The sequence below is a fragment of the Corvus hawaiiensis genome, chromosome Z (genome assembly GCF_020740725.1).
Source record: "Corvus hawaiiensis isolate bCorHaw1 chromosome Z, bCorHaw1.pri.cur, whole genome shotgun sequence".
Taxonomy (NCBI): Eukaryota; Metazoa; Chordata; class Aves; order Passeriformes; family Corvidae; genus Corvus; species Corvus hawaiiensis.
In genome coordinates, this window is record NC_063255.1 from 26,132,955 (window position 1) to 26,158,315 (window position 25,361).

Genomic DNA, 25,361 nt, shown 5'->3' on the forward strand with positions numbered 1-25,361 from the left:
CCTGTTTCTTCAGGGAATATACTTTTTTTTTTGTGACTGTTTTTGCTGGAGGTTCTCTCTCCCTGAAGCAGCACTGTTTCCTGCAGAGAGAGACAGCAGTTTGTATGTTCTTGCCAAACTCTTTGGAGCGGTGATCTGTCATCCCTTCCTCTCAGGTTGTCTGGGGGAATTAGATACTCCTCTGCAACACTCCCCCTTGCTCAGAGCGTTAAAAAGAATCGCGGTGCCAGAAATAGTCGGCGTGAATTCCTCGTCCCCAGGCTTAGGTTCACCAGACTCTGCAGAGTCATCGTGGATTATTTGCATGGGGATGGAGAGACGCAAACGTCTTGCAGAGATTAGTGAGACATGAAGCTCCCGTATTTTGTGGAAGGCGCTCATCTGTGTTAAACTCCCGGGGCGCGCCTCATTTTCCCTGGTTCTTACCCTCTCCTTCAGGAGGAGGATACAATCACCCACTCAAGGAGCAGAAATAGTGCATGACTAACTATGTCACGGAACAAATGATTAACACTAAGTAGTTTGTGCAAGCTGTTTGCAAACAATCCACGTGCCGACAATTACGCTGGAGCAATTTTGTGAATACCTAACTCAGTGTGTTTTGCATAACTCAAGACTGGCTCCCAGATCATTAAATTCATAACTTCTGTCTCGTTTGCTAAATTCATGAATGTCATTATTTCTTCTAGCCTGTAGAACTGGTAGTGCTAGGCTTGACTGTGTTAGTCTTGGTAACACTGGACTGGCGAAGCTCTCGGAGGGATGGTGACTGAGGAGCTGTTTAAGAGGAGTCACAGCTGCTGTGTTTTTAGAGTTTCTAAGTTGCTTGTAAGTTAACTCACAAGATTATAAGTGCAGAGGAGGGCAGGCTACACAGGCAGATCCATTAATTCATCTGACGCTCTCAGATTTTCAGTGGTACAACTAAAGATGCTGTTTGCTCCAGCCTCGTCCGGAAGACCCACAGACCCAACCACTGGCTGCCCAAATGCATCAGAAGACTCACGGAGTTCATTTTTGAGAGCTGAGAGCCTCTTTGTCAGCTGCAATAGCTCATTAGCTGTCTTCAGGGTCAAAAACTGACCTGTAGAGAGCGTAGCATCCGTAGCCAGCATCCCAATGGATCAGGGTGGGGAGAGCTGAGCACGAGGAAGAAAGACCTTGTATGTTTGTAGGAAGCTCAAGCACAGACAAGAGTTTACTGATTCATTTGGATCAGAATGTTTGAGAGCCTTTTGACTCACAGAAATGTCAGATTTCAGATCTGTCACAGGCAGATCCTAAAGCTCTTAATAAATTAACTAAATACCCAGCGTACTTGAGTAATTGGTGCTCTGCAGTGAGCGCAGTGGCTTTTCAGCTGTCACAGAGTTTTGCAAACCCTACATAATTCTAAGGAGGAGATACATTTATTTTTAAGGGAGATTATAAGATATTATTTTATAATAGGAGGATATGGAGGCAGTGGAAATTTAAAGGAATTGCAACAGAGAAGATATAACCAGTATCAGAACTAAATTTTGTAGGCCTTTCTCATAATTTCCATGCTGCAAAGCATTCTTCCCATCGGTAACATCCAGGCTAATAAATTGTTGCTGTTACTTTCATTATTTTCTCATAAACAAGGCCAACCCCCGTTAACCTGCCATGACAGTTTTTTTCCCTTTCCCCCTCAAGCAACATAAGGTATCAGTACACGTAAGTTTTTACATAAATAGGTAGGATGAAGAACTTTGTTTACAAAGAAGTTAAAATTGGTATTTAATTCTGTGTCAACAGTTTGTCCACCTGCTTCTCACTATTTTTTTTCTACAAGTGTGTTGAACTTCCCTACCAGTTCTTGCCTGGTAAGAGCAGTATGCTGGGTTATTTCTGGATGGACACATTGCTTAAAGCCTCAGTTAGCACTGCTCCACTGAATCTAAACATGATTCAAAGGAGGGATTAATATGTATGGTTCATATTTCATTGTGATTTACAAATTTTGTGTGATCATTCTCGGTCTAAGTGACCACAATAGGTGCAGAGTTAAACAAAACTGGTAGCAGTAGTCGGTGCAAGTATTTGTGTGTAGTAAGGAGGTGAAGCTGTTATGTATTTTCTGTCAGGCATTTAGATGAGCCCAGAAGATTTAGTCACAGGTAGGAGCTGTAAATGCTCACTTCATGATCTTGCACATTATAAATCCAAGAGTGAGACAGGGATGGATGATGATTTTTGATACATTCTCCTAAACCTCCCCATAACACTGTCTGTAAACCATTTTCTGCCCTCTGAGGTACCTACTACAGCAAGGTCTCATTTCATGGCTGTATCCAGGACTCTTGGAATACAGTGGAACATTAGTAACTTGCTTATCCCCTTTAAACTAATGAGGAAATCACAGTACCAAAATGCCCATAGATGTGGGGTCCTGATGAGGAGATTTTCAGTGGAATGTCAGAAGGACACACCAGTGCACCAGAGCAGTGCAATGGTGCAAATGCCCAAATTACTTAACAGCACATAAAACAAATGGCTGTTATGTCCCATAATTTTTGTATATTGAGGCAGTCTAGCACAGCAAAGTGGAGATTTGAGCCTTAGATTCTGCTTCAGGCAAAGCCTTGTTTATTCTCCAAGATGTATTACTTAACCCCCCCTTTTTTTTTAATTCCATTTTTCCTCTCCTATCCCTGCCTGTGTAAAAGGCTGTGAAGTATTTATCTTGCTGTAAGCCTTAAGATGGGTGAGGAGCCTGGTGGTGATGTGTCCCCTGGGGCACTGAGGAGGGGGCTATCCCCATTTTATGGCAGGGTTTGCTCGCTGAGATGAGGCAGAGATCTCAAACTGGATTGCTCAGCTTCTATATTCAACAGCCAGCCAGTGCTCCTTCTTCCTCCTCCTCCTCCTTCTCCTCCTCCTCCTCTCCCTGTGAGCCTGGTAACAGGCTCTGTGCAGTCACACACTTTTGTGGGTCGTTGCTATAACGCTTTATTGGAAACTCAAATGCTTCTGCCTTTGGGGGCGGGGGGTGGGAGCCTCCTGATTACAGGATCTTGCCTGATTTTGTGGTTTGCATGCTCAGAAAAAGCAACTTCCAAACACGGCCAAGAAGCTTCTACACGGTGCCTCGTCTTCCAGGTTTTTGTTTGTTAGTAACAATGTTTTAAGTCAGTTTTGGTAATAAAAAGTGGGGAGCAGTGGTTAAAGCATTTTCAAAAGTTTAGATTCCTGTCTTGTTTTGAAAGGTAGTAAATCTGCAGCTGAGGACCTAACAAACATCACACCTCCCAGTTTATTTGGGTTTGCCTCCTGCTGAGGAAAGGAGCATCACTGCCTGATTGGTGAAAGCTGCCCAGCGAGCTGAGGATACCCATGCAGGATGAGACCCTCTGGCCCTGGCCAGCTCTGTGGGCAGCAAGAGGCATTTCAGGTCCACTCAGGACAGCGCATTCCAGTGGCCCTTCTCCTTTGTCATCTCACTGCATCCCATCACATGCAGACTGTATTTGTTTTTAAAAGAGATGTTTGGCTTTCTCCCCCCCTGCCCCCCACCTCATCCCATGCCCTGAGAGCCAATTTTAACTCTTCTTTCTAATTTCCCATCTTTCTAATTAAGTCTTTGGTGTATTAAATAAGAAACCTCAAGTGAAGCTGTTTAAATCCTAATCCTGATTTTAAGCCAAGCCACGTACACCCAAGAATTCACCTTAGAGCCATGTTTTTAATGCCTAGCCTCAGAAAGATGAACTACCAACTTAATCTACCCTGGCCTCATTTAATAGAGTTAAGAGATCAGGCTTTGCAAGCTTAATTCTCAGCTTTCTTTCATACAAAAAAATCAATATAGAACAAAATGCCCTTGTAGCTAAAATTAATCCTGTGAAACATGCCTGGAGCAAGGCCCAGCAGAAGAGGATGCGATGATGAGCTGGTGCTGGCTTTCTGAGGAATGGGACATGGGTCAGCATTAATTTCCCCTGCTGTGTATTTCCATATACAGCTATAATTTTCGGGATGCTCCATGGATCTCTGCATGGGTGTTTCTGTGACAGGCAGAAAAAGAAGGAAACTGTAGAGGAGAAGAAGAAGAAAACTTCTTCTTGGGGGCATAGCTGCTGAAGGTATGGGGAATGCAAATGCTCAGGAAGGGTTGAAAGCACTTTCAAGCCATGCTGTAATTGCACTGGAGAGTGAAGACAGTGCTCCATCAGATTTTATTCCTTGCTGCAGGTGTTAATGGTGAATATAATCTAACTGGATTAAATGCCGTGTGCATACACCACGTACATCTCAGAAAGGACAAGAGCTGCTTTTGTAAAAGTGGGACCAGACTCCTTTTACCAACATAGCATGAATCAGTCTTCTCCATACCCTCTCTCCTTTTATTCTATATTTCCTTCCAGAATTAATTTCTTCTTGAACAAGAAGAAATTACTGTTTTGCTCATGCCAGAAAAGTCATACAGAAAGAGTACTCACAGCCTGTCGTGCCTCTGAAAAAGCAGCGTTTTCCAGCAATATGCTGCAGCATGTCTGTCTTACTGATGGGAAGGTGGAAGCTGCTGTATCAGGGCAAAGATGGGAGTGCTGTTTCAAGAGCCCTTTATGCTGAGGAGCCTGGCAGGGGTGACGTGCCAGGGAGCCCAGTGTGGAGTAATGCTTAGCAATGTGCATCATAATTACAGCCCTGGTTGCCAAATTCTCTGTCAGCTCTTGTGCTGTGTTAGCAGCAGTCCTCAAGAGCAAGGCATCGGAGCAAATATTGCCCTCAGTTAATGGGAGCTATAGAAACCCTTTCTATGTGCAAAGCCAGGAATTCATTGTTAGCCTAATCGAGGTCCTAGCGGTGTTAGCAGAGTACTATTGTTGGTCCCAATGGTGCAGGGAAATTATGCAAGTGCAACAGCTCATTCTCAGTAACAACACAGTTCAAAATGTCATACTCAGGGTCCCTGTATCTCTGGGATCATCCTCTGGCTTCCCAGATCTTCTTTAGAGAGACAGAGCACATGTGTCTATGTGTTTTTGGGGGCTAGGGGTTGTGACTGGCAACTCATCTGTGTTCCAGGATTTCTAAAGGCAGGAGCACTATGTTGAGGGTGGGAGTTTCTCCCACTTTTGGTCTCTTCTGTATGTTGATGCTGTCTGCGTGCGTGTCTGCCTACTCTATTTGCTTGCCCATTCCTCATTTGTTTGCAGTTCTACCTTATGTCCACATTTGTGATATGTAGTACATTCTACACACTGGATAGTTGTTCTTTGCTCTGTGTAAATCCTGTTTTACTCAGCTCTCAAGGTTGTAATCTCCTAGTGACCAGTAGCTGACTGAGTGGTGAGTGGTGATTTTTAGCCCTGGCACCTCGTGGTGCCGTTCTATGCTGGCAGTGTTAAGGTTTTTGCTGTTACCTTGTGATGCTACTTCTGGATATTTTCAGTATAACCCTGTCTGGGCTTTTTTTCATCAGCCTTCAAACTCTTATTTCTTGATAATCACACTCATATTTTATTCCTGGTCACAGATATATCTTTGATCTGGGGTTGTTAGTAATCACTCCAAAAGACTAATGACAGTTCTTCTATTAGCAGACACACACACAGAGTGCCCTTGTTGTTGCTTAAATAGCTTTCTTCGAGTTAAACCAGCACCACTGGTGTGTTACCAGAATTTCTTTTCTACAACAGTCTTCTTCTTCTATCACACCTCAGATGTGAGGAGCAAGGAGACAAATTTCAGCAAGCCCAAAGTTCTTGAACTGTCTGCTCCAATGTGCTGCTGTTTTGGCTCTGCTGCTGTCAAAAGTTGAATTGCTTGAACCAAAGACTGAGTCTTTGCCCCTCCCCTGTGCATTGCATGAATAACATATGTGGGAAAACTCAAGGCTGCCTGTGTCAGAACTGTTCTGAAATGGGTCCTTTTGGACTGATAGTCAGGATGTGCAAAGCACCAGTGTTTGTGATGTGCTTCTCTGCAGAAAAGCACTCAGACACCCATAGACAGTCTGCTGAAGGCCTTGATACTTGAAGCACAGTAGAGTGCTGTTTCTCCTCAAGAGGAGGATTAAATCCTGCTAAACACCATTTTCCAGCTACCCAGGCCTATAGTGGCAATCAGAAAAACCCCAAAATATGCTCCTAGGGGAACAGCCACGGTGTTTTGTGTTCTTTACAGGTGTGGGAAGAGTTGCAGTGGGGCAGCTGCAGCAGCTCACACACCCAACAGCCTGGTCAAGGCCAGCCCTAAGGAAACGTGTTTGCCTGGGAGGTGGCATTACAAAGAAGGTCTGGGGTAGAGCTATCCATGGTCTCCTTCCTCCTTCTGGCAGGTCCTTGCCCACTTCACTTGTCCACTCTGACATCCACACACAGCATCTCCTGGCAGCTTCTGATCAAATGTTTGCAAGGGCTTTTTGGACACTGATGACCATCCTGTGGCACTGGGGAGTGAGCACCACAGACATGGACCCAGCCACCACTCTCTCCCATCCGAATTGTATTGCCATTTGAATGGTATGTCATGGAGAATTAGCACAGCTCCCCCTGGTCTACTTGCATAAGTGACTGTGTGCCTTTTTTTAAACTATAAAGGCAAATTCTAGGGAAGGAAAACTGTTCTCTCTCTTCAATCTGTATGAAATGTTCTTCAGCAAACTTTAAATGTTGGATATTTTTTTTCTTGCTGGAGCAAAGAACACCTTGAAGTTTTTGAAGTAATATTACTTAGGATAATTTATAAGTGGCTATTCAGATAAATAATGGGTCCTACTTTCCAAGAGCAGCTGAAAGTTCATATTTTACATTGCCTCTTTGACCTTGTAGAGAGCTGTACATATTCAGATTAGTTTGGAGTATTTCTGTGTAGCATTAAAGAAAGCGACCTCGAGTCATGTCTGTCTGGTCTAATAAAAGAAATAATTTTCAAGACAAACTAAGTCAAGATTTAAATTAAGCTAACTCCTGTGGTATAGTGGTTTTTTAAATCAACAGTCAGTGCATTTTTAGGATTTGCATGTAAGCATTGCCTGGATGGATGCCAGGCTTCTTTTGCTGCAGGAACCCAGGATAGCTCTGGCTAGTCTAAGATAGCTTTTCTCTCTGAGCTTTTAAACCCTCTGCAAAAAAAACAGTCGTTAGTGTGGGGACCAACCCTGTTTCAAATTAGGGTCTTGGTCAAACAAGGGTGTGTAAGGAAACAGATGGACAAGACGAGGAAAAGAGGAATTCATGACATCATCTTACTGGTTTTTGGTTCAAAGCAGGTCTGGGATTTCCTTCCCCAGAGAACCAGAAGTCTGCACAGCAGAAGCAGCGTTGGGCTGAGGGCAGAGCAGGTTTTTTGCTGCAGCTGGAGCACACCTCCTCCCCTCTGGAGCAGCCAGAGGGCTGGGCAGGGACTGGGGTGTGGTGCAGTGGGGGCACTTCGGCCACTGATCAGGAACGGGGGCAGGACTTCCCACAGCCTCTCAGCTGCCAGCACAAACTCTTTCTTGAAGTATTGCCATTTCAGCAGAGGCAGCAGACATTTAAAAAATAAAACAGCATTTTGTAGCACCTTTTCTTGTAGCATGAAGTGAGGAGGCAATAGGTGTGCCCACAGACTTTAAGGAACTGGGTTTTAGGCCTGAATTTTCTAATTTCAACCGTGGAAAAAACAGTCTTCCCAGTTTTTGAATCTGTGGCATCAGCTTGCTCACAGCTGCTGTTGAGCTCTGTTTGTAGAGCTGTGAGTCCCCACAGTGGCACTGCAAGCCAGGAGGGTTTTTTCCTTCAGTGGAACTTTCTCTGGTGTAATTACATAATCTGTTTTCTCTTTTGTGTTTCTTATCAAAAATGTATATACTTGTATATATATAAACACTGCCTTTGCTCCCAAGAGTCAGAGGGGAATAATATTTTCTGTGTGTTGTTTACTTTTACAGAGTTAGCAAAGCAACACTCACGTCTATGCTTTTAACTCTGCTAATGAACCTATTATAATGTCAAATAAAATGTCACCGTGACTATGCCTAATTAGCATTACAAATTCAGTTGAAGAGATAAATGACCAGATCCTTCAGGGTGCAAGTCCAGGCGCTTGTGCTCACAAGATTTACAAGGATGGGTCTGCAGATGGATGAAATGGAGGCCTGGAAAATGCTGCATTAATGAAATGCAAACCGTGTTTCAGCTGTTAAATGAACATGCTCTCTCAGGTGTCTCAGGCAATGGGAAAAACCTGTAAAAACTGCTCTGGTTGGGATAGAAAAAGCAAATCAGTTGTTACAGTCTCTGCTGATTGGCAGGAGAAGAGGCACATCAGACCGTGTAAAGCTTAATATTCCATGAATGGCTTGGTCCAGAGCCCACTGAAAGTCAGTGGAAAGAGTGTCGGCATCAGATCCAGAGGCAATTAGTCAGAAATTAAGGATTCAATGCCTGTTCTTTCTCAAGCAAACACTGAAGTCGGGCGGTCACGGCTGGTTTATAAAACAGGAGCTAGTGACATCCAATAAAAAATTAAGCACTTGTGGACATAGAAGATGTTCCTGCTAGTGACACTGTGTAAACACATTACTAAAAATAGGTAACAATTAGCATTATTCAAATAAGGTTAAATTGTCTGTTTGTGTAGTTTGAAGAAAAACTGGTGCAGGTCATATTGTCTTCAATGGCAGCTTAAAGTCAAACTTAAAGAAATATAGACTGAATTTCCATATGAGCTTTAATTGTCATTTTAACTGACATAGTCAAATTGTACTAATTTCAAAGTGAGTTTAAGAAGGAGTTTGCCCAAGAACTTTAATAAGGGTGGAGCAGAGTTCAATACACAGATGAAATCTCATAAATCTCTCTGTTCCACGGTTACTATTATGCACATCTAAATTATCATTTTGGTTGTCAGAAACCTTCCCTATGAAATGACACTGTCTTGGTTACTACTGAATTACTACCGAATTATTTAATAAATAATTTGTAGAAGTTCCTCATTAAAAAGCAGTAATTGTTGACTTTAAAGAAAGATCAATAAAAAATATGTAAAAGCAGTAAGAACACTGTAATATCAAAGGCTGTCTACTGAAAAGTGGCTTCTGTGTATTGTTTTTCAACTGCAACCTACATCCAAATGGCAAATAAACCTTTCAAAATATAATTAGGAAGGCATTAAATCCAAACATCTGCGAACAAGCATTCCCTTCCCTCAGTCCCAGTACAAAGGGAACATTGATTACTCTTCCTCCTCAGCACCTACAGGGGTGTTCTCATGGTGTGCAGAGAATTAGCTGAAACCGAAGCAGAAGTAATTCCTGGTGAGTAAATTTTATGTATGCTATTGTATGAGAAAAATTCTGAAGACAGGTTTGCAGCCCCAATGTTCCTAATAGAGAAAAGAGACTATGTTTGCTACTTTTTCAGGGCTGAATGTTTGTCTTTCAAGCACCTTAGCAGGGGATTTAGCAGCTAATGCATCACAGTGATGATATGTGCTCATGTCAGTGCATCTGTGGGCTCCTGAAGGTGATGGCTGAAGCACAGATGGTCTCACACCGAGGAGCACTTTTACACACAGGCTCAGTCCAAGCCAGGTTATCCCAAATGAAGCCTCTGTTCAGGGAGGAGCAGTGTCTCGGCACAAGAATAGACTGTTGGACCACACTGACACATCCAGGTGTGCTGCACATAAGACAGAGATCACAGTGCTGGAGCTCCTGAGGATTAATCTTGTGGGTGTGGTTCTGTAGGAGAGTGCAGCCCTGAGAACTCCCAGTCAGATGGAAACTGCCTTCACCTGCATTGCTGAGTAAAATTATGTCCACTTTTCTGGCCCTGAGGCAGAGTTTCACCTTCTCTGCCCTGTGTGTTCTCGGTGCTACGCTTGCTCTGGGCCCAGGGTAATGCCCAGTGATCCTTGGGTGTGGATATTCATCAGTTCATAGTGTTTTAATACAGCAGGAATTGTGCTGTAGAGGAGCAGAAGCAGTCTTGCATTTGTGGAACTGCACATGTGCACTGGGTTTGGCATGAGGGCATGGAGGTCTTCAAAGATCTAAACGTGCTGGGTGAGTTAGAGAGCCAGTGCTCACAGTCTCATCCCTACTGGGATACTCCTACTCCTCAAATGTGCTGGGACCCTAACAGCCAGTGCAGGGTATGAGAGAACTTATTGTCAGGTGCCAAAACTGGTCCCAGGACAAACTAAGCAGTACAAATGCTCCAGTTTGGTTTTTTGTTTCCTGGGCTGTTTTATTCAACAGTATGGACACAGCTGTTATTGCAAATGTCTGTCACTATCTGGTTGTTTTTCTGCATCCAGTAGATCCCTGAGCCTATCCCATAATAGCCATAGTGCTATGCTTGGGATGTTTTCCTTCTGAAATACTGAAGGTGCTTGCTCCTCCTTGCACAGGTATGGTCAGGTTCTGTGCTGTCCTTTGTATGTTCCGTGTATACTGAACAACTCATTTATTCTCACTCACATTAACACTCAAATTAACTAAAGCTTGCAGAGTTTTTCTGATGGGAGGTGGATCATAGTGTAAGAAATATTTGTACTTAATCTCGGACAAAGAGGATGAGGCAAATCCTTTCTACTCCCGTCTATTTGCAGTGAGAGAGAAACTGGAGTTAATTTACCTGATTATCTCATAACCTCAGGAAAAAAGTTCATTGTGATTCAGTTTGCAGGGACTAGTTTATTCAAACCAGCTTCCCAAACCCACTATGCACAGTGCTTTATTCCCCTCCTGAACTAATAATGCTTTTTAATTAGTAGGCAATGTTTTCTGGCCCAGAACTCAGAGATTCTGTACAGGTTAGCTCCTTGTGCACTGAGTAACTTGTCCTTTATCAAAGAGTCATCCCTCTTGTGTTTTGCTGGCAGTACACGATGTGCACTGATTGTGGACAGTGATCCGTGTAATGAGATTGTTCTTGTGTCTGGGTAAAAAAAAAAAAAAGGGCCACAGGTACCAAACCCAAGAGATAACAGAAAGAACTGAGAACATCTTTAATTACAGTATTCTTGTTATCAAGCTCTGAATTTAAACTATCTAGAAAACAGATGATGAGTTGATGTAACTGCAAGTTAACACAATGGGGGCTTGCTGCTTATAAATGGTGCGTAGCTCTTCAGGGTTAGGGGTTGTTTTTTTGTAATTTCACCCCTTACATCTGTGTTGGAGAGCCCAGGGTTTTATTTAGTAAAACTAGTGTAAATTGACCAATTAGCATATTATTTCGAATTCAGAATGACATTTCTAAGATCCATACAAACTGGAGTCTATTATTAGCAGTAAAGTACTTTTTAAACCAAAATGACATTTTCTATCGACTTTGAAAAGGTTTGGTCCCTCACATAATACACATTTACTACTGAGGATGTAAGAGAAGGATGAACAGACCTAAAGTGTTTAGTAATGTAATGGACAGAAAGATAAAATCCAGGTACCTGTGTAGGGTAAGATACAGTTTCTGACATAAAGTCGCAATGAAGCTCTCACAGACCAAAAGATGCAACGGAACAGGCATGAAATTTTTTGGACAGTGTCCTTGCTGGAATCGAATGCTGTTGCAAAGTGATATAACTTCTTTAGGAAAACTACAATGAAGACTTCAAGTTCTCAATTAATATCAAAAGTTGGAGTAGTATATAATATGCTAGCTGAAAGCCTAGTAGAAACATTTTTGTAGGCAGACAATTATTTAACAGCAAAATTCCAGAAATTGCCTGGATTCTTTAATTTCTTTCCTTCCTTGTTAAAACTGTAAATAAAAATTTATTTTTAGGACCAGGGAAAGGAGAGGAATGAGAGTAAGAAAAAGAATGTGCAAATAATAAGAATTACTCACCTTAAGAGAACAGAGGAATTAGCCTCAAATCCTTCCTCCTTTTCTGGAAAAGATAAAGCCAAGGACAGTGGTGTTGGGAAACATAATGGGTTAAGTTCTGTAATAACATCAATGACATGGAAAAAATGAGTATGGAATGCTTATTTATCAAATATTTTCCAGCTCAGAAATCACAGTCTGCGTATCTTAGCCTCCTGTGTATTCAGTTACTCGTCCTGTTTTGTTGGCAGTACATGATGTGCCTTGATTGTAGACTGTGATCCATTTTATAAGGTTACTCATATGTCTGTGAAAAATCCCCCAGCTACACACACACAAAAAAAGAGCTATAATAAAAAGGACTGAGGGGTTTTCTTTATATTTTATTATTGTTTACCAAAGAACTTTTCAGCATCCTTTTGTAAATGGATGAACACGAGCAGTAAGGAAATACCTTCTCAAACCCCTGTTAGGGGTGCAGGGAAATATGTACTTGAGAGTGCTTAGAAATCCAAGAGGACAAATGGGTAGGAAGAAAAACATATTCTCAGAAACAGGCTCATTAATGACTGCTGCAGTTGAGTCAAACTAGCAGAGGAAGCCCATTAATCACAGTCCATTTAAGCTGGGTGTGTATAAATTTTCCTGTAGCTCACACAGTTCTATTGATTGGCAGGTGGTTACTTTGAACTAAAGGAATGTATAAAAATTAATCAGAGCCATTAGCTTGTGTCCAGTATATTTCTGAGCATTGTCTTTCATATTTTTAACCACAGAACCCTCTGCACCTGCAGATGAGTTTAGAAAACTCACTGAGTTCTGATGCTGACGTCACTTTATCGATCCTTGCGATGAACAACTGGTACAATTTCAGCCTGATGCTATGCCAGGAGGAGTGGAACATCACAGATTTTCTCTTCCTCACACAACAGAGCTCCAAGTTCCACCTGGGGTCCATTATAAACATCACAGCTAACCTCACTTCAACCAGTGACCTCCTGAACTACTTGCAGTTTTACCTGGAGAGCATCAAAGACACGACGTCGACCATGGTGATGTTTGGGTGTGACATGGAGAAAACGCGGAGGATTTTTGAGATAACCACGCAGTTTGGTGTGATGCCTCCAGAGCTTCACTGGATTATTGGGGATTCACAGAACGTGGAAGAGCTGAGGACAGAAGGTTTGCCCCTCGGTCTCATCGCCCACGGCAAGACAACTCAGGCGGTCTTCGAGCATTATGTGCAGGATGCCATGGAGCTGGTGGCCAGGGCTGTAGCAGCAGCCACCATGATCCAGCCTGAACTAGCTCTCATTCCAAGTACAATGAACTGCATGGACACGGATGAAAGGAATATCACTTCAGGCCAATATTTGTCAAAGTAAGTTTTACCTTTTTTTTTTTTTCTTCCCCCTCAGGTGGTATTTGCTGTATTGCAAGCAAAATACTTTTCTTCCCCCTCCCACCATTCTCAGTGGGTTAGCTATCCCTCCCTCACAAACACCTTTGTTTCAGTGTTTCCTCCTGCTTCTTTACTTCTGGGCAGACAATGAAATTTTAACTTTGCCGCAGTGGGAGAGTAAGCCAGAACTCAGAGATTCTGGTAGAAGAAGACACTGTTCCACAGAAGTAGAGATCACATAGTAAACACAGGCTAGGTTACAGACTGTGCTCTGAAACTTGTATTTATATTTATTCACCTAAGGTAGGCTACTGTCAAATTCTCTTGAGATTTTGAGGTACCCGAGAGTGTACAAAACACAGAATATTTGCACTGTGAAAGCCCTTGGACAATATAAAGATGTGTAGTAGCCCTTGCTAGTATGCTTCCATGGAAAAGAAAAAGATACACCTTCATCTCCTCAGAGGGCTTCTTCTGGTGAGAGCACAGAAAAGTACGGAGTGCTGTCTCTGCTGCATGTCACTATATAGAAGTTATTCCCAAAGCTGCTTGGGTGTTCATGTCTAGAAATATTATAGTTTTTAACATATGAGTGGAAAACTTGCATGGTTCTTTTTGAAAACAAGCAAAAATATCTTGGCTAACTACGTGAATTCATCACTTAATTTACATCCAGCAACAGTAGCATGTTCTCCCTCCAGAACATCTAGTTTTCAACTTAAAGATTATGTTGGATGGAATTACGATAAAAGGTCTTGAGCCTTTTGTATTTGGCTTTTTTTGAAAAACATAATTTTTCTCAGATATGGCTGCACAGTAATATATTAATGGCACTGCTCAAAACAAACATTTGAGACCCCAACATTTCCTTAGTCCACTCATCCATTCAGAGTCAAAAACTCTCTGTTTCCAGGAGTGAAACAAGGCTTGGGAAGTAAACACTGGACCGACTCTCAGTACCCCCAGTGACTTGTGATGTTCATTTGCCTCATTATTCTGGATATTTAAACTAGATCATACCTGAAAAATAAAACTCAGTGGGAGGCTTCTTAAAGTAACAAGAGGACAGCAGCTTTATAATAGGCTTTTTGAGGTTTGAAGAACAGATAAAGGAAAAAGAAAACAAAAAAATGTATTCACTTAAATGTATTCATGAAAAATAATTCATCATCGTTGCTCTCTACAGAGAACCATTAGCTTTTGTTATATTTTGGGAGACAATATGCAACATCTGTGGAATTTCTTTTCCCTTCATATTGGTAAAGATGTTGTGGAAATGAAAGAAAGGATCGTGTGCTTAGCCTTTTTTTTTCCTCTATACATTTGCTTGTGAACACTATTAAAGAGAAAATAACAGGTTAGAGAAACCCTTGTCCTGAATCAGTGCAGCTGTTTTTGCAGTGTATGAACGAGACAGATACCTGACGGCCAGAACTGATGTATTTGCGTCAGCAGCATAACTATTAACTCTGAGTGGTGCCATCAATTTCTCAGGTGTGACACACTGATGAGTGGCTTCACTGTGACCAGCCTGGCCCATCTCACCAGGTCTTCTAGGCTTTTTTAGCCTCCAAAGTTTAAACTTTTGTCTGGTGCATGTTTACTAATGAGTGCGTTTTTGTGTCTGAATGGGCCCATCTGTCTTGGTGTGAAGCCTTGGAGCTGCTGTGGGTGGGGATGGGGAAGGGGATGGAGAAGGGGATGATGGAGAAGGAGTAGTGCACAGACCTCCACTTTCCCCTCTCTGCAAAGCCCGGATAAACAACAGCCCCACTTGCTGGCACGGCTGGAGCTTCTGCTGCCAGCACTGATCTCATACCTTGGCTGTGTAGACATTTAAGTGCACCCAGGAGCAGAATAATGAGCCAGTGCATGGCAGAGCATGCTTGTATCTGTGTGGATATGGCTATAGATGTACAACCCCCTGAGGATTATACTGTTGTAAGTCACTGTCCATCATTCCTCCTGCAATGAGATTGATTCCCTCATCTATTCTTGCCTGCTCATGGGAACATCCTTGTTGATGGAACAAGGCATTAAAATTTCAAAGCCTCATCTTGTCTTATGGCTTTAATTAGTCTTACAGCTTTAGCTCAGCTTCTTGGGTAATTTCATCAGCCTGCTACTTCATAGATACATAAAATCACAGAATGGTTTGGGTTGGAAGGGACCTCAAACAAGATCTCATTCCACGTCCTGCCATGGGTAGAGACACCTTCCACTATCTCAGGTTGCTCCCAGCCCTGTCCAACCTGGCCTTCTACACTTCCAGGGGTAGGGCAACCACAGCTTCTCTGGGCAACCTGTGCCAGGGCCTCACCACCCTCACAGGGGACAATTTATTCCCAGTATTCCCTCTAACCCTGCCCTCTGGCAGTTTGAAGCCATTTCCTCTTGTCCTGTCAGTAAGAAGTCCCTCTCCAGCTCTGTTGGAGTCCCTTTAGGTACTGCAAGGCTACCACAAAGTCTTCCCAGAACCTTCTCTTTTTCCTTGCCAATTCTAGTTCTTGCCTCCAGTAAGCTTCCCAAAAAGAGAGGTGGAATGACCTAACCATCAAACGTGAGAGAAAATAAAATAATTTCATTAAATTATTCTTTAATATACTACAAAGATGCCATTACTGGAGTGCGATAGTACTGCTAAAGATCTAAGGAGCAGTTCTTGCAACAAAGCACATGAGAAATAAATAAAGCTGAAATGAGCAAATGACACACTTTGGACTCATTGTTCAAACTGAAGTGACTCTGATAAAGCTTTGATGCAGTTATCACAGACTGTCAGTGTGAAAGTCAGCTCCCATTTATTGGTGCAGCATCAAGAAAATTCATTCAGCTGTCAGACTTGAGGATCTGGCCCTTCACCTTCTGCAATTTGTGCAGGCTGTCTTTCCATACAGATCTGTCAATAGCCCCTCTGAATCGGCAGTGCTCAGATACTGCCAGTGTGTCTGCACAATTACAAGTGCAATACCCAGCACTTGTAATTCCTGAAGATTCACACTGGAGATTCCTAGCTTAAGAAGTGTAGTCACAGCCACTTATCTGTTTCCTAAAGTTACTGAGTAAAGGAGTTTTCACTTGAAGTCCCTGGCATGAGTTTCACTGGTGCTGCTCACAGCGCATGCAAATGCTCAGCAGCCGCAGCTGCTTGCGTATAAAACGAAGTGTTGTTAAAATGCTTCTCCAGCATGGTTCCCATCATTTATTTTGATTCATGTTCTGTCATTACAAAAAATACAAAACATGCAAATCAGCTGCAAAGGTAAGCCACTAACTCCATGAGGTGGTGAAGTCGTACATTTAAATGCTGCTGAATCTCTCTCAGGTACCTGCTCCTAACACAACCACAGGACAGGTACAGAGGGCCTGTTCTGCCCTCCTGGGCGTACTTATTTCTACCGTGCGAGTCAGGGAACACCATGCATTAGTTCCACCAGTCTCATTCCACCTTCAGAAAATGAATCTAATTCATTATTCCATAACTTCAGTTACTCCCAGAGCACCTGCTTTGCAGCATTTTCATGCCCAGGCCATGCTGTATTAGCAACATGGGGCCAAATTCATGAGAACTTCACAGGATTATTCCACCTGAGAACTTGTCTCCCTCAGTTTTGGCATTTTTGTGAACTGCTAACAGTCTTTTGCTGACAACTCCTAAAAAAATTTTCATGCAGGCCCATCTGCACATGTGGAATGGTTTTACTGTTGCTGTCACAGTGATGACTTCAGCCTGTACACCCAGCAAGGCTTGTAAAGAAGTTGCACAATTTTTTACTGAGGGAGAGTTTTTACTGAGAGACTGAGGGAGATAAAAGTAAGAGAGAGATAAAACCCAAACAAGTTTATGGGCACATAAACCTTCCCTTAGTGCTAAAGATTGCCTGCTCCCATAAACTTTGTCTTGACAGTGTTTACATACGCAAACAGGGAAGCTACACTATCAGATAGGAGGCATGGGTTAGGAGGGAAGGTGTGGGCAAACAGTGGCAGATACCGCTGCTTAGTGGAGCTGTGGTGTCCTCTAACACTGGACTAAATGGTAAAGGATTTAAAAAATGAAAAGTGCATTTATAGTTTGTATACATTTATATTTATAAACACCTATCTGCCTTCTTAGGCATGATTTCCAGACCCCGGCTAACATATGTACAGATCATCTGCTTCTGAGACTATTGTCTGTAGCATCTTTCTCCAAACTCAACCTACACAAAAGAGGCTGAAAAGAAGAACTGTGAAGCTGCCTCAGAGAAGGCTCACACACACAACCACACTCAAAACTAAAGCACGTATTTTCATAAATTTACTTTTGCAAAGGGCAAAATTTGATATGACCTTGAGACTTAAACCGTCCAGAGTTTTAACTGTTGAAACCCCATCAAAAATCATCTGAAGTCATCAAGACAAAGGGTAGACACTGGACGGAAGTGTGCATGTACATACACTTGCAATTGATTTATCCTTTTCAAATCGATTTAGGGTTATTTTTTATCCTCTGTAACTATTGACAAACAGTTAACTCTACTTAAAAGTTTATGTCTTCCTTATTGAGGCTGAAATGACAGCCTTTATACTTCTTCCAACACTTACTTTCGTCCAATTCTCAGGGATAATGTGAAGTACTACATTCTGCTACAACAGCTAAATAGTCTGTCTTCTGAATGCCTCTTACTGAAAAAAAAAATGCACATGAGTTGCCTTGCACCGTATTAGTAGCAATTTAACTTGGTTGTTTCTAATGGAACCACTGTGGTAAGGCTTTGTGTAGCCCCTGCCAAATGCAGAGCAGCTTTGCTGTTAGCAGCGTGCAGTTCAGCTGGTCATGGTATTCACACTAAAAAGGATTTTGTGCTTCAAACACTTAATTCCTGCTGAGTTCCCAGCTCCTTTATCCCTGTTGTTTTTGCCTCCTTGATGATGGCTTGCCAGAAGCTGAAATTCAACATGTAGGGAGGACAATTGCTAGCGAACATTGCCTTCCAGTACAAAGGAGATACGCAACTTTATTGTCAATATCTGGAATAATAAAAGCCTAGAATTCTCAATGCAAATGTGCAGTGCAAAACTGGCACACTTCATGAGATCTGCTTCAATGGCAGAGTTGCACTTTCAAGAACATTACTTTTGCACATTTTTTTTTAAAAAACTGCTTTTTGGATGTTTATTTTTGTAAGAATTAAAACTGACTGTCCTAGAGCAACCATCTTTCACTTTCTTCCCTTGCTTTATTCTGAAGTGTCTAACAGTGATTTACCAATGCCAAATTTGCATTTTTGAATCCAGATTGGTTCACTTGAGAGTGCTTGAAAGCTGTTGACAGCACTTCAGTAGCCCCTCTTATGTAAGCTAGATCTTACTGAGATTATAGCATTTTTCTTGGAAGGACATTTCATACATAATTTCCACTCTTCCATTTTCATATATATTTTTATCTAGGAAAGTGACAGCAGATCTGGTGAGTTCAGGTTCGAACTAACCTGTGTTTCATCAGTTTGTGAGGCAAAGGTAGCTGGAAAAATTACTGTTCTTGTATTCATTTTTTCTAGTAAGTAAAAATATGTCTTTCCTGAGGAGTTTTCGTGTGCATTAGATATGTGGGGGAGCATTCCCATGTAATTTAGTTGTAAATTATGTGGCTGGTTCATTGTGCCATAGGATCTATGTGCTATTAATGGTCCAGGTCTTCAATGACTTCCCCATCTACTCTCTTCAACATAAATTCATGGTTCAGCTGTCTGCTTCTGATCACCCTACTTTCTCCCTCCAACAGGTTTTTAGCCAACACAACTTTTGATGGTCTCAGTGGCCACATTAAGGTGAAGGGCTCCTCCATTGTCAGCTCAGAAAATAACTTCTTCATCTGGAATCTGCAGCATGACCCTGTTGGCAACCCAATGTGGACGCGCCTGGGGAGCTGGCAAGAAGGGAAGATCATCATGGACTATGGGATATGGCCAGAACAGGCACAGAGACATAAAAGTCACATGCAACACCCCACCCGGCTGCACCTGAGGGTGGTGACACTGATTGAGCATCCCTTTGTCTTCACAAGGGACGTAGATGATGAAGGTCTTTGCCCAGCAGGGCAGCTGTGCCTGGACCCGCTGACCAATGATTCAGGTGTGCTGGACAACCTGTTTGAAACCCTCCAAGGGGGCAATGACACCGTTCCCATTGAGCTGAAAAAGTGCTGCTATGGCTACTGCATTGACCTGCTGGAGAAGCTGGCTGAGGATATGAATTTTGATTTTGACTTGTACATTGTTGGGGATGGAAAATACGGTGCCTGGAAGAACGGTCACTGGACAGGGCTGGTGGGAGACCTTCTTGCTGGTACAGCTCACATGGCAGTGACATCGTTCAGCATCAACACTGCCCGAAGCCAAGTGATTGATTTCACCAGCCCTTTCTTTTCCACCAGCTTGGGGATCCTGGTGAGGACCAAAGACACTGCAGCTCCTATTGGAGCCTTTATGTGGCCACTTCACTGGACTATGTGGCTGGGGATATTTGTTGCTCTTCACATCACAGCTATATTCCTCACCTTGTATGAGTGGAAAAGTCCTTTTGGAATGACCCCTAAGGGAAGGAACAGGAACAAAGTCTTCTCTTTTTCCTCTGCCCTCAATGTCTGCTATGCGATCCTGTTTGGAAGAACAGCTGCTATCAAACCCCCAAAGTGCTGGACTGGAAGGTTTTTAATGAATCTCTGGGCTATTTTCTGCTTGTTTTGTCTGTCAACCTACACAGCCAACCTAGCTGCTGTCATGGTGGGAGAGAAGATCTATGAAGAGCTTTCTGGAATACATGACCCAAAGGTAAAACGTGTCTTTTGTTATTTACTCGGCCTTTTCTTCTTTCCACTCAAAATTCACTGCTGCATAATTTATGGTTTCTAACAAAATCAGAAAGCAATCTCAGTGGAAAAAAAGTGGTTGCACTACAATTAGTTACCACCTGGTGGCATTTCAGGGGGAAAGTTCAGTGAGAGAGGCCCTTTAAACATCCACAGGAGTGTAGGGGGAAGGATTTCAAAGATTGAAGGTGAGGAAAAAGGAGAAGTATTGTGGTGTTCTCCACTGCAGAGAAGAAGAGTGGTTTCTACATGCAGATGAAGGGTTTGAGTACAGTTCCAAGTTCCCTTTGACTGGAGTTGTTTAAATCAGTTGGATGATTCCGGTCATTCTGAGATCTACTCAAACAAAACAACTGCACAGACCAAGACAAAACCTTTGATCCTCTCTAGGTAGGATTTTTCAAGCATTGGTCATAATGCTGCTGGCAAAGGTGTTTCTGGCAAAATTCCCCATGAATGCTGAATGAAACGTAGCAGAACTGAAATATTTTGGAAAATTCTGCCTTATACTTCAAAACAGTGGAATTCACTTTACAAGTAGTCAAGCATTTGATTTGCGGTGTTGTTTCTGCTAGCGAGCTGTCATGAGAGGAGATGAGCAGTGTTGTAGACAACCCATCTGCAAAGAGCTTGGACTTCCCAGAACTTCCTCCACCTGCTCTCTCCCCCTTCCCAAGGGGTCTTCAGTTGGGATTGGAGTCCAGTCCTTTTATAAGACTATTCTTAATTTACTTTCCACTATGTAGTGATCAGGAAAGCAGGGGGCAGAATGGCTTGTAGAGAGAATATAGGGCTGCAGGTGACACCAGAGCATCCTCTGCACCCAACAGTCACTCCAGGGGACACAGTGGCAACAGCAAATTTCCCTTGCTCCTATGGCACTTTCTGCAGTGAAGGTGTGATTTGTTACCCACAGTTTTGTACTCGTGACCTAACTGCTGATACAGAAACCATCCACCATGTGCTTGTCTCAAGGGGCTGAACTGATGGATTATTGTGCCACTGTAAAAAAGTAATTCTAATAACACAAGAATGGGGCATACACCTTGCTTTTTGTAAACTGTGTGAATAAATGGTACATTTGTCCCTCCAGACATCAAAGACCAAGCTCCATCTGTTACATTACTGAAACCTTGCAGTCAGACTAATGACCATTCAGTTTTGACTTTTTGAGTGCAGTGCCTGACTCACTCCCTGCAATGCTAACTAGATGGTTTCTACCAAAAATGTTTTAAACAAAGAGCAACAGTTTCTGTGGCTGACCTGAGGTGGCCTAAAATTGATTTATGGCTTAAAGCAAATTGCTTCTAATAATCTGCCATTCCCCTCCCAGCAAAAGATATCATAAATATTTCTTGAATATCTTCATCAATAAAAGGCACAAAAGTCTGGGAATCAGTATATATGTTTTCTTCAAAACATTCTGAAGAAGCAGATGAGAGCTTTCAGCTGAATTTCCCCAGTTCCAGGGATATTTGTTACATTGTTGTATGAAGGCACAATGTTGGTTTGAAAATGAGGTTCGTCCTCTACTCTTTGCACGGCCATCTCCTCATCCATCAAATCAAATTGCATCAGATTACATCCTATTTTTCAGCATTATTATTGTGACCACATGTGGAGTTTTTAAAACAGGTATTGGGAAATTCCTGCAGCTCCAAGGAAATTAAATTGTTCCAAAGCTGTGCTGTTAAAGATTCATGCAGAACATTGAAGCATGTCAGGTGCTGCAGACACAGATCTGGGTCCTGAGCAGAAACACCAAAGACTCCTGGTTAGTAACCTCAGTGATTCCTTTAAATCACTGGGATTACTGGCCTTTCCTAGAAAAGCAGTTCCCTGTTTCATGGAATAAACCTAAGCTTCTGAGTAGTTACCAGTTCCCACTGTGGGAACAAGACAACATAGATTTTAGGGAAGAAGAAGAAGATTGCCTGCCATTACATGAGCTACAGAATAGTTCTGTGTATTTCATTCATGCATTTGCCTCCAAAGTGTCAGTCTGAAAGAGTAGTTGTAATAGAAAATGCACTGGCTTAACCTTTTTTTCACACAAAGCCTGAGCTGTGTCTATTCAAAGTTCTCTCTAAGAGTTAAAGCTTAGGTTTAGGAAATGTTTGGGGCACAACAGTCGCAGAATTACAGGCACAACTTTTTTAGTTAAGTTACTTGAAGCATTTTTTATGTCGCTAAAAGATGTTATGCTTGGGTTTTTCTTCCCAAATATGTTTACCTCTTTCTTTTCAGTGGTGGAGACTCATTTCAAAAAGAAGGCAGCAGGAGGGAGAAATAACCTTTTTAATTTAAATATGCTTTAAACATTCTTCTGCTGCTCTCGGTATGCATGTGCCCTTTGTACTGTGCTTTTGAAATTTATTTAAAAAACAAAGCCCAAAATAGAGGAGCAGACTTCTTGAGGTGATGTAAGGCATATAATTTCTTCAGGCTGTCAGCCATAAATGGCAAATCCCATCTGAGGTTGTGAACAGTCAGGAAGGACAGAATTAGAGCTATCTCAGTTGGACCTTTAAATGCACTAATGATATAGAAGAGAATATAGAAATATCATCAAGCTGCTGAAAGGAGGAACAGCCAGTGAGACAGGAACCAGAGCAGAAGGCAAGCAGTGAGAGGAAGGAGAATTAATTTACTGGAGTATGTCTTGAATTTGGGAAACTTGCTATGTATTTTCTGTGTGAGAATCTTAACCAGGGTAGGTCACTAAAGCCACAGTCATGCAGTGTCCATCAAAGCTGGCTGCCCCCTTTCCTAGGTCCCGTTTCAGGTGACCTTTTACAACAGGAGGTACAACGGGAGCCAATAGGTTGTAGAGATATTGAAGCAATGTCCTGCCACCTTAAAATCTAATTCTTTTAAGAAAATTGGCAGTTTTGGGCCACAGTTGCCCCCTCCTCCCTCATTTTCTGACTGTACGGGTTTTAGACATTGTCTCTTGCCAGTGAAAACTGGCAAATACAGCTTTTGTGTCAACTGGAACATGGTCAGCCTCCTGTTTGAGGACAAGGGGGATAGCTACAGCATGAATGTTCTGGCTGCCCAGATGGAACATTCATCTGTGTCCTGAATCCCTCTTAAGAAGCTCTCTACAGTATGTGGCAAAGAAGTTTAAAAGTGTTTCTGCAGACAGAGGAGATGGAGAAAAAACATTGTATTTGTATAATTTCACCTGCTTTTATCGCTTCCCTCTGTGTCTGAATCACAAACGCTTATTTAAGTTTTTCTTCTAATGTCATCTTTCAGGATGCACAAAACTATTATAATATTTTTCTTTGTCAGAGTGCCTGGCAGACCAGATGCTCAACCAGAGCTGAGTTCTTTCTTTTATTCCTCCTCCAGGCATGCAGACCAGCAGCCTGCCTTGGGGCTGGTCTGATCACAGAATCACAGAATGGTTTGGGTTGGACGAGATATTAAAAATAACCTTGTTACACCCCCCTGCCACGGGCAGAGACACCCTCCACCAGGTTGCTCAGTTATGTATAATTTACTCTTTGGTACAGCCACTCATAAGGCCTAGAAGTAAAACTTTTTACTCTGCAAAACAACTCATGGCAAGTGGTTCTGCAGGATCTCCCCAGAGAGTGGGGTTTTTTTAGTGGCAAAGGGGACCTGAAACAGAGATTTGGCTTCCAGGTTTTTCATTCAAGAATACGTATTGGAGATGCACCATGAAGTCCTGAGTGTGTTGGGTAGTTCAGGTTATTTGAGGCAAAAGAATTCTGGAAGCCCATAGGGCAGAAGAAATATTTCAAACATGCCAAGATGGAAGCAGACAGCAGAAGCAGGAGAGGAGCTGGACAGATTTTCCATAAGGTAGTCCAACACCCGGCCTTTCTTTCTGCAAAAAGTGTTGTTCTTTCAACAATTTAATGAGCTTTTTGGACGCTTTCTGGCCATTGTGCCTTTCGTGACAGCTGTCAGCTTTTCTTTTCCTTCTTTAGCACACACTTGAGTAGCCATGCCTGTTCATTTACTCTGGTTATGTTTTTACTTCTCTGCATCACTTTACCTTCAAAAACACCCCTAGACAGTGGGAAAGTTCCTTTCCATGTTATATTTTAACATAAAATATTGAACCTATTTAGCTTCATTTAACAAAAAAGGGCTGCTCCTGCGGATCCCATCACCAACAATTTCACTGCATTGTCTCTCCTAAATTCACACGCCTGCAGTGAAGATATAAGATATTATTTACACAGTCTACTATGCTTTTACAGCTACAGTTTGTACAGGTAGGCTGCTGTAAAGGCACTGGCTTCAGGATACCTAAACCATTCCCTGGAAGTGCCTCCTTCTCTCTGCCATGAATGACTGTGTTTCAAAACACCAAAAAAAAAAAAAAAGGTGCCCTAGAGAAGACATCGACAGTCACTCTGGCAAGTTCCACCCAGCAAGTCCTTTCAACATCCTCGGTGTGCAGTGGGATTAGTCCTCAGAAATCTCTGCTCTTCTCCTAGTTCAGTGTCTGAGGACTTGCTCTTATGAGCTGCCCACCTTTTTATTACAAAACTAAGCACTTTGAGTGATCCAGGCAAGGTATTTGTGAGGTTTTGTTACTCAGAAATTCAATGTGTACAACCACCCAGATATTTGTATCTAGGTATGTAAAATGTGAGGGTGCAAGCTCTCATTTCTGATTTATGAGCATCTCAGTTAATTTAGAGGCCTTATGGCCCTTAATATATCAGTTGAATACTTTGTGTTACTTGTATTAAAACTGTCCAGAAAAACAACTGGCAAGTAACTGCAGATGAGCCTTAGCAACACCAAATCACAGAAAAAGAAAGATCAAGCCACTCTGTAGGCCTTTTTCATCATTAAAGGCATGATTGAAATACTCCTGCTCTTAATGGTATTTTCCATTGAGTTCAGCAGTTTTTAGAGTGAGGCCTTAACTGTTGTGTGTTTATTGGTAAATTTTCTTCCTGAAAAAGGAATTTTTGTAGGAATTACACTAAAAGAAATTACTGCTGTGGTTTTTCACTGCAGCAGCCTGATATGAATCATTGTAAGGGGGGCCACTTGAACTGCTATGTGCTAAATAGATAATGAAGTAGCATTTATTTAAATATGCATTAAATGTATTAAGTTGTATAGCAAAAAAAAAGTAACAAACTCAGTGTAGTTTAAAGAAATCTTACTGCTGCCATAGGGTTTAGTATTTGTACAGGACTGCAGGGTTCTTTTTACAATTAAAAGAAGAAACTACAGAGACTTTGTTTCTGTGAAGGAAGTTACTGGGCACAGGAAGGTTGTGATTGACAAGATCACAGCCTGCTAATTAATACGTGGTGCTTTT

At 42.2% G+C, this 25,361-nt stretch overlaps 1 protein-coding gene across 1 annotated transcript in view; it reads left to right on the forward strand.

Moving 5' to 3' along the window:
- GRIN3A (glutamate ionotropic receptor NMDA type subunit 3A) overlaps positions 1-25,361 on the forward strand; it is a 67,932-nt gene that overhangs the window by 12,737 nt on the left and 29,834 nt on the right. The window contains exons 2-3 of the mRNA XM_048290690.1: positions 12,563-13,167; positions 18,956-20,003. Of these exons, the coding sequence (XP_048146647.1) occupies positions 12,563-13,167; positions 18,956-20,003 (1,653 nt within the window). The remainder of the gene's footprint in view (positions 1-12,562; positions 13,168-18,955; positions 20,004-25,361) is intronic.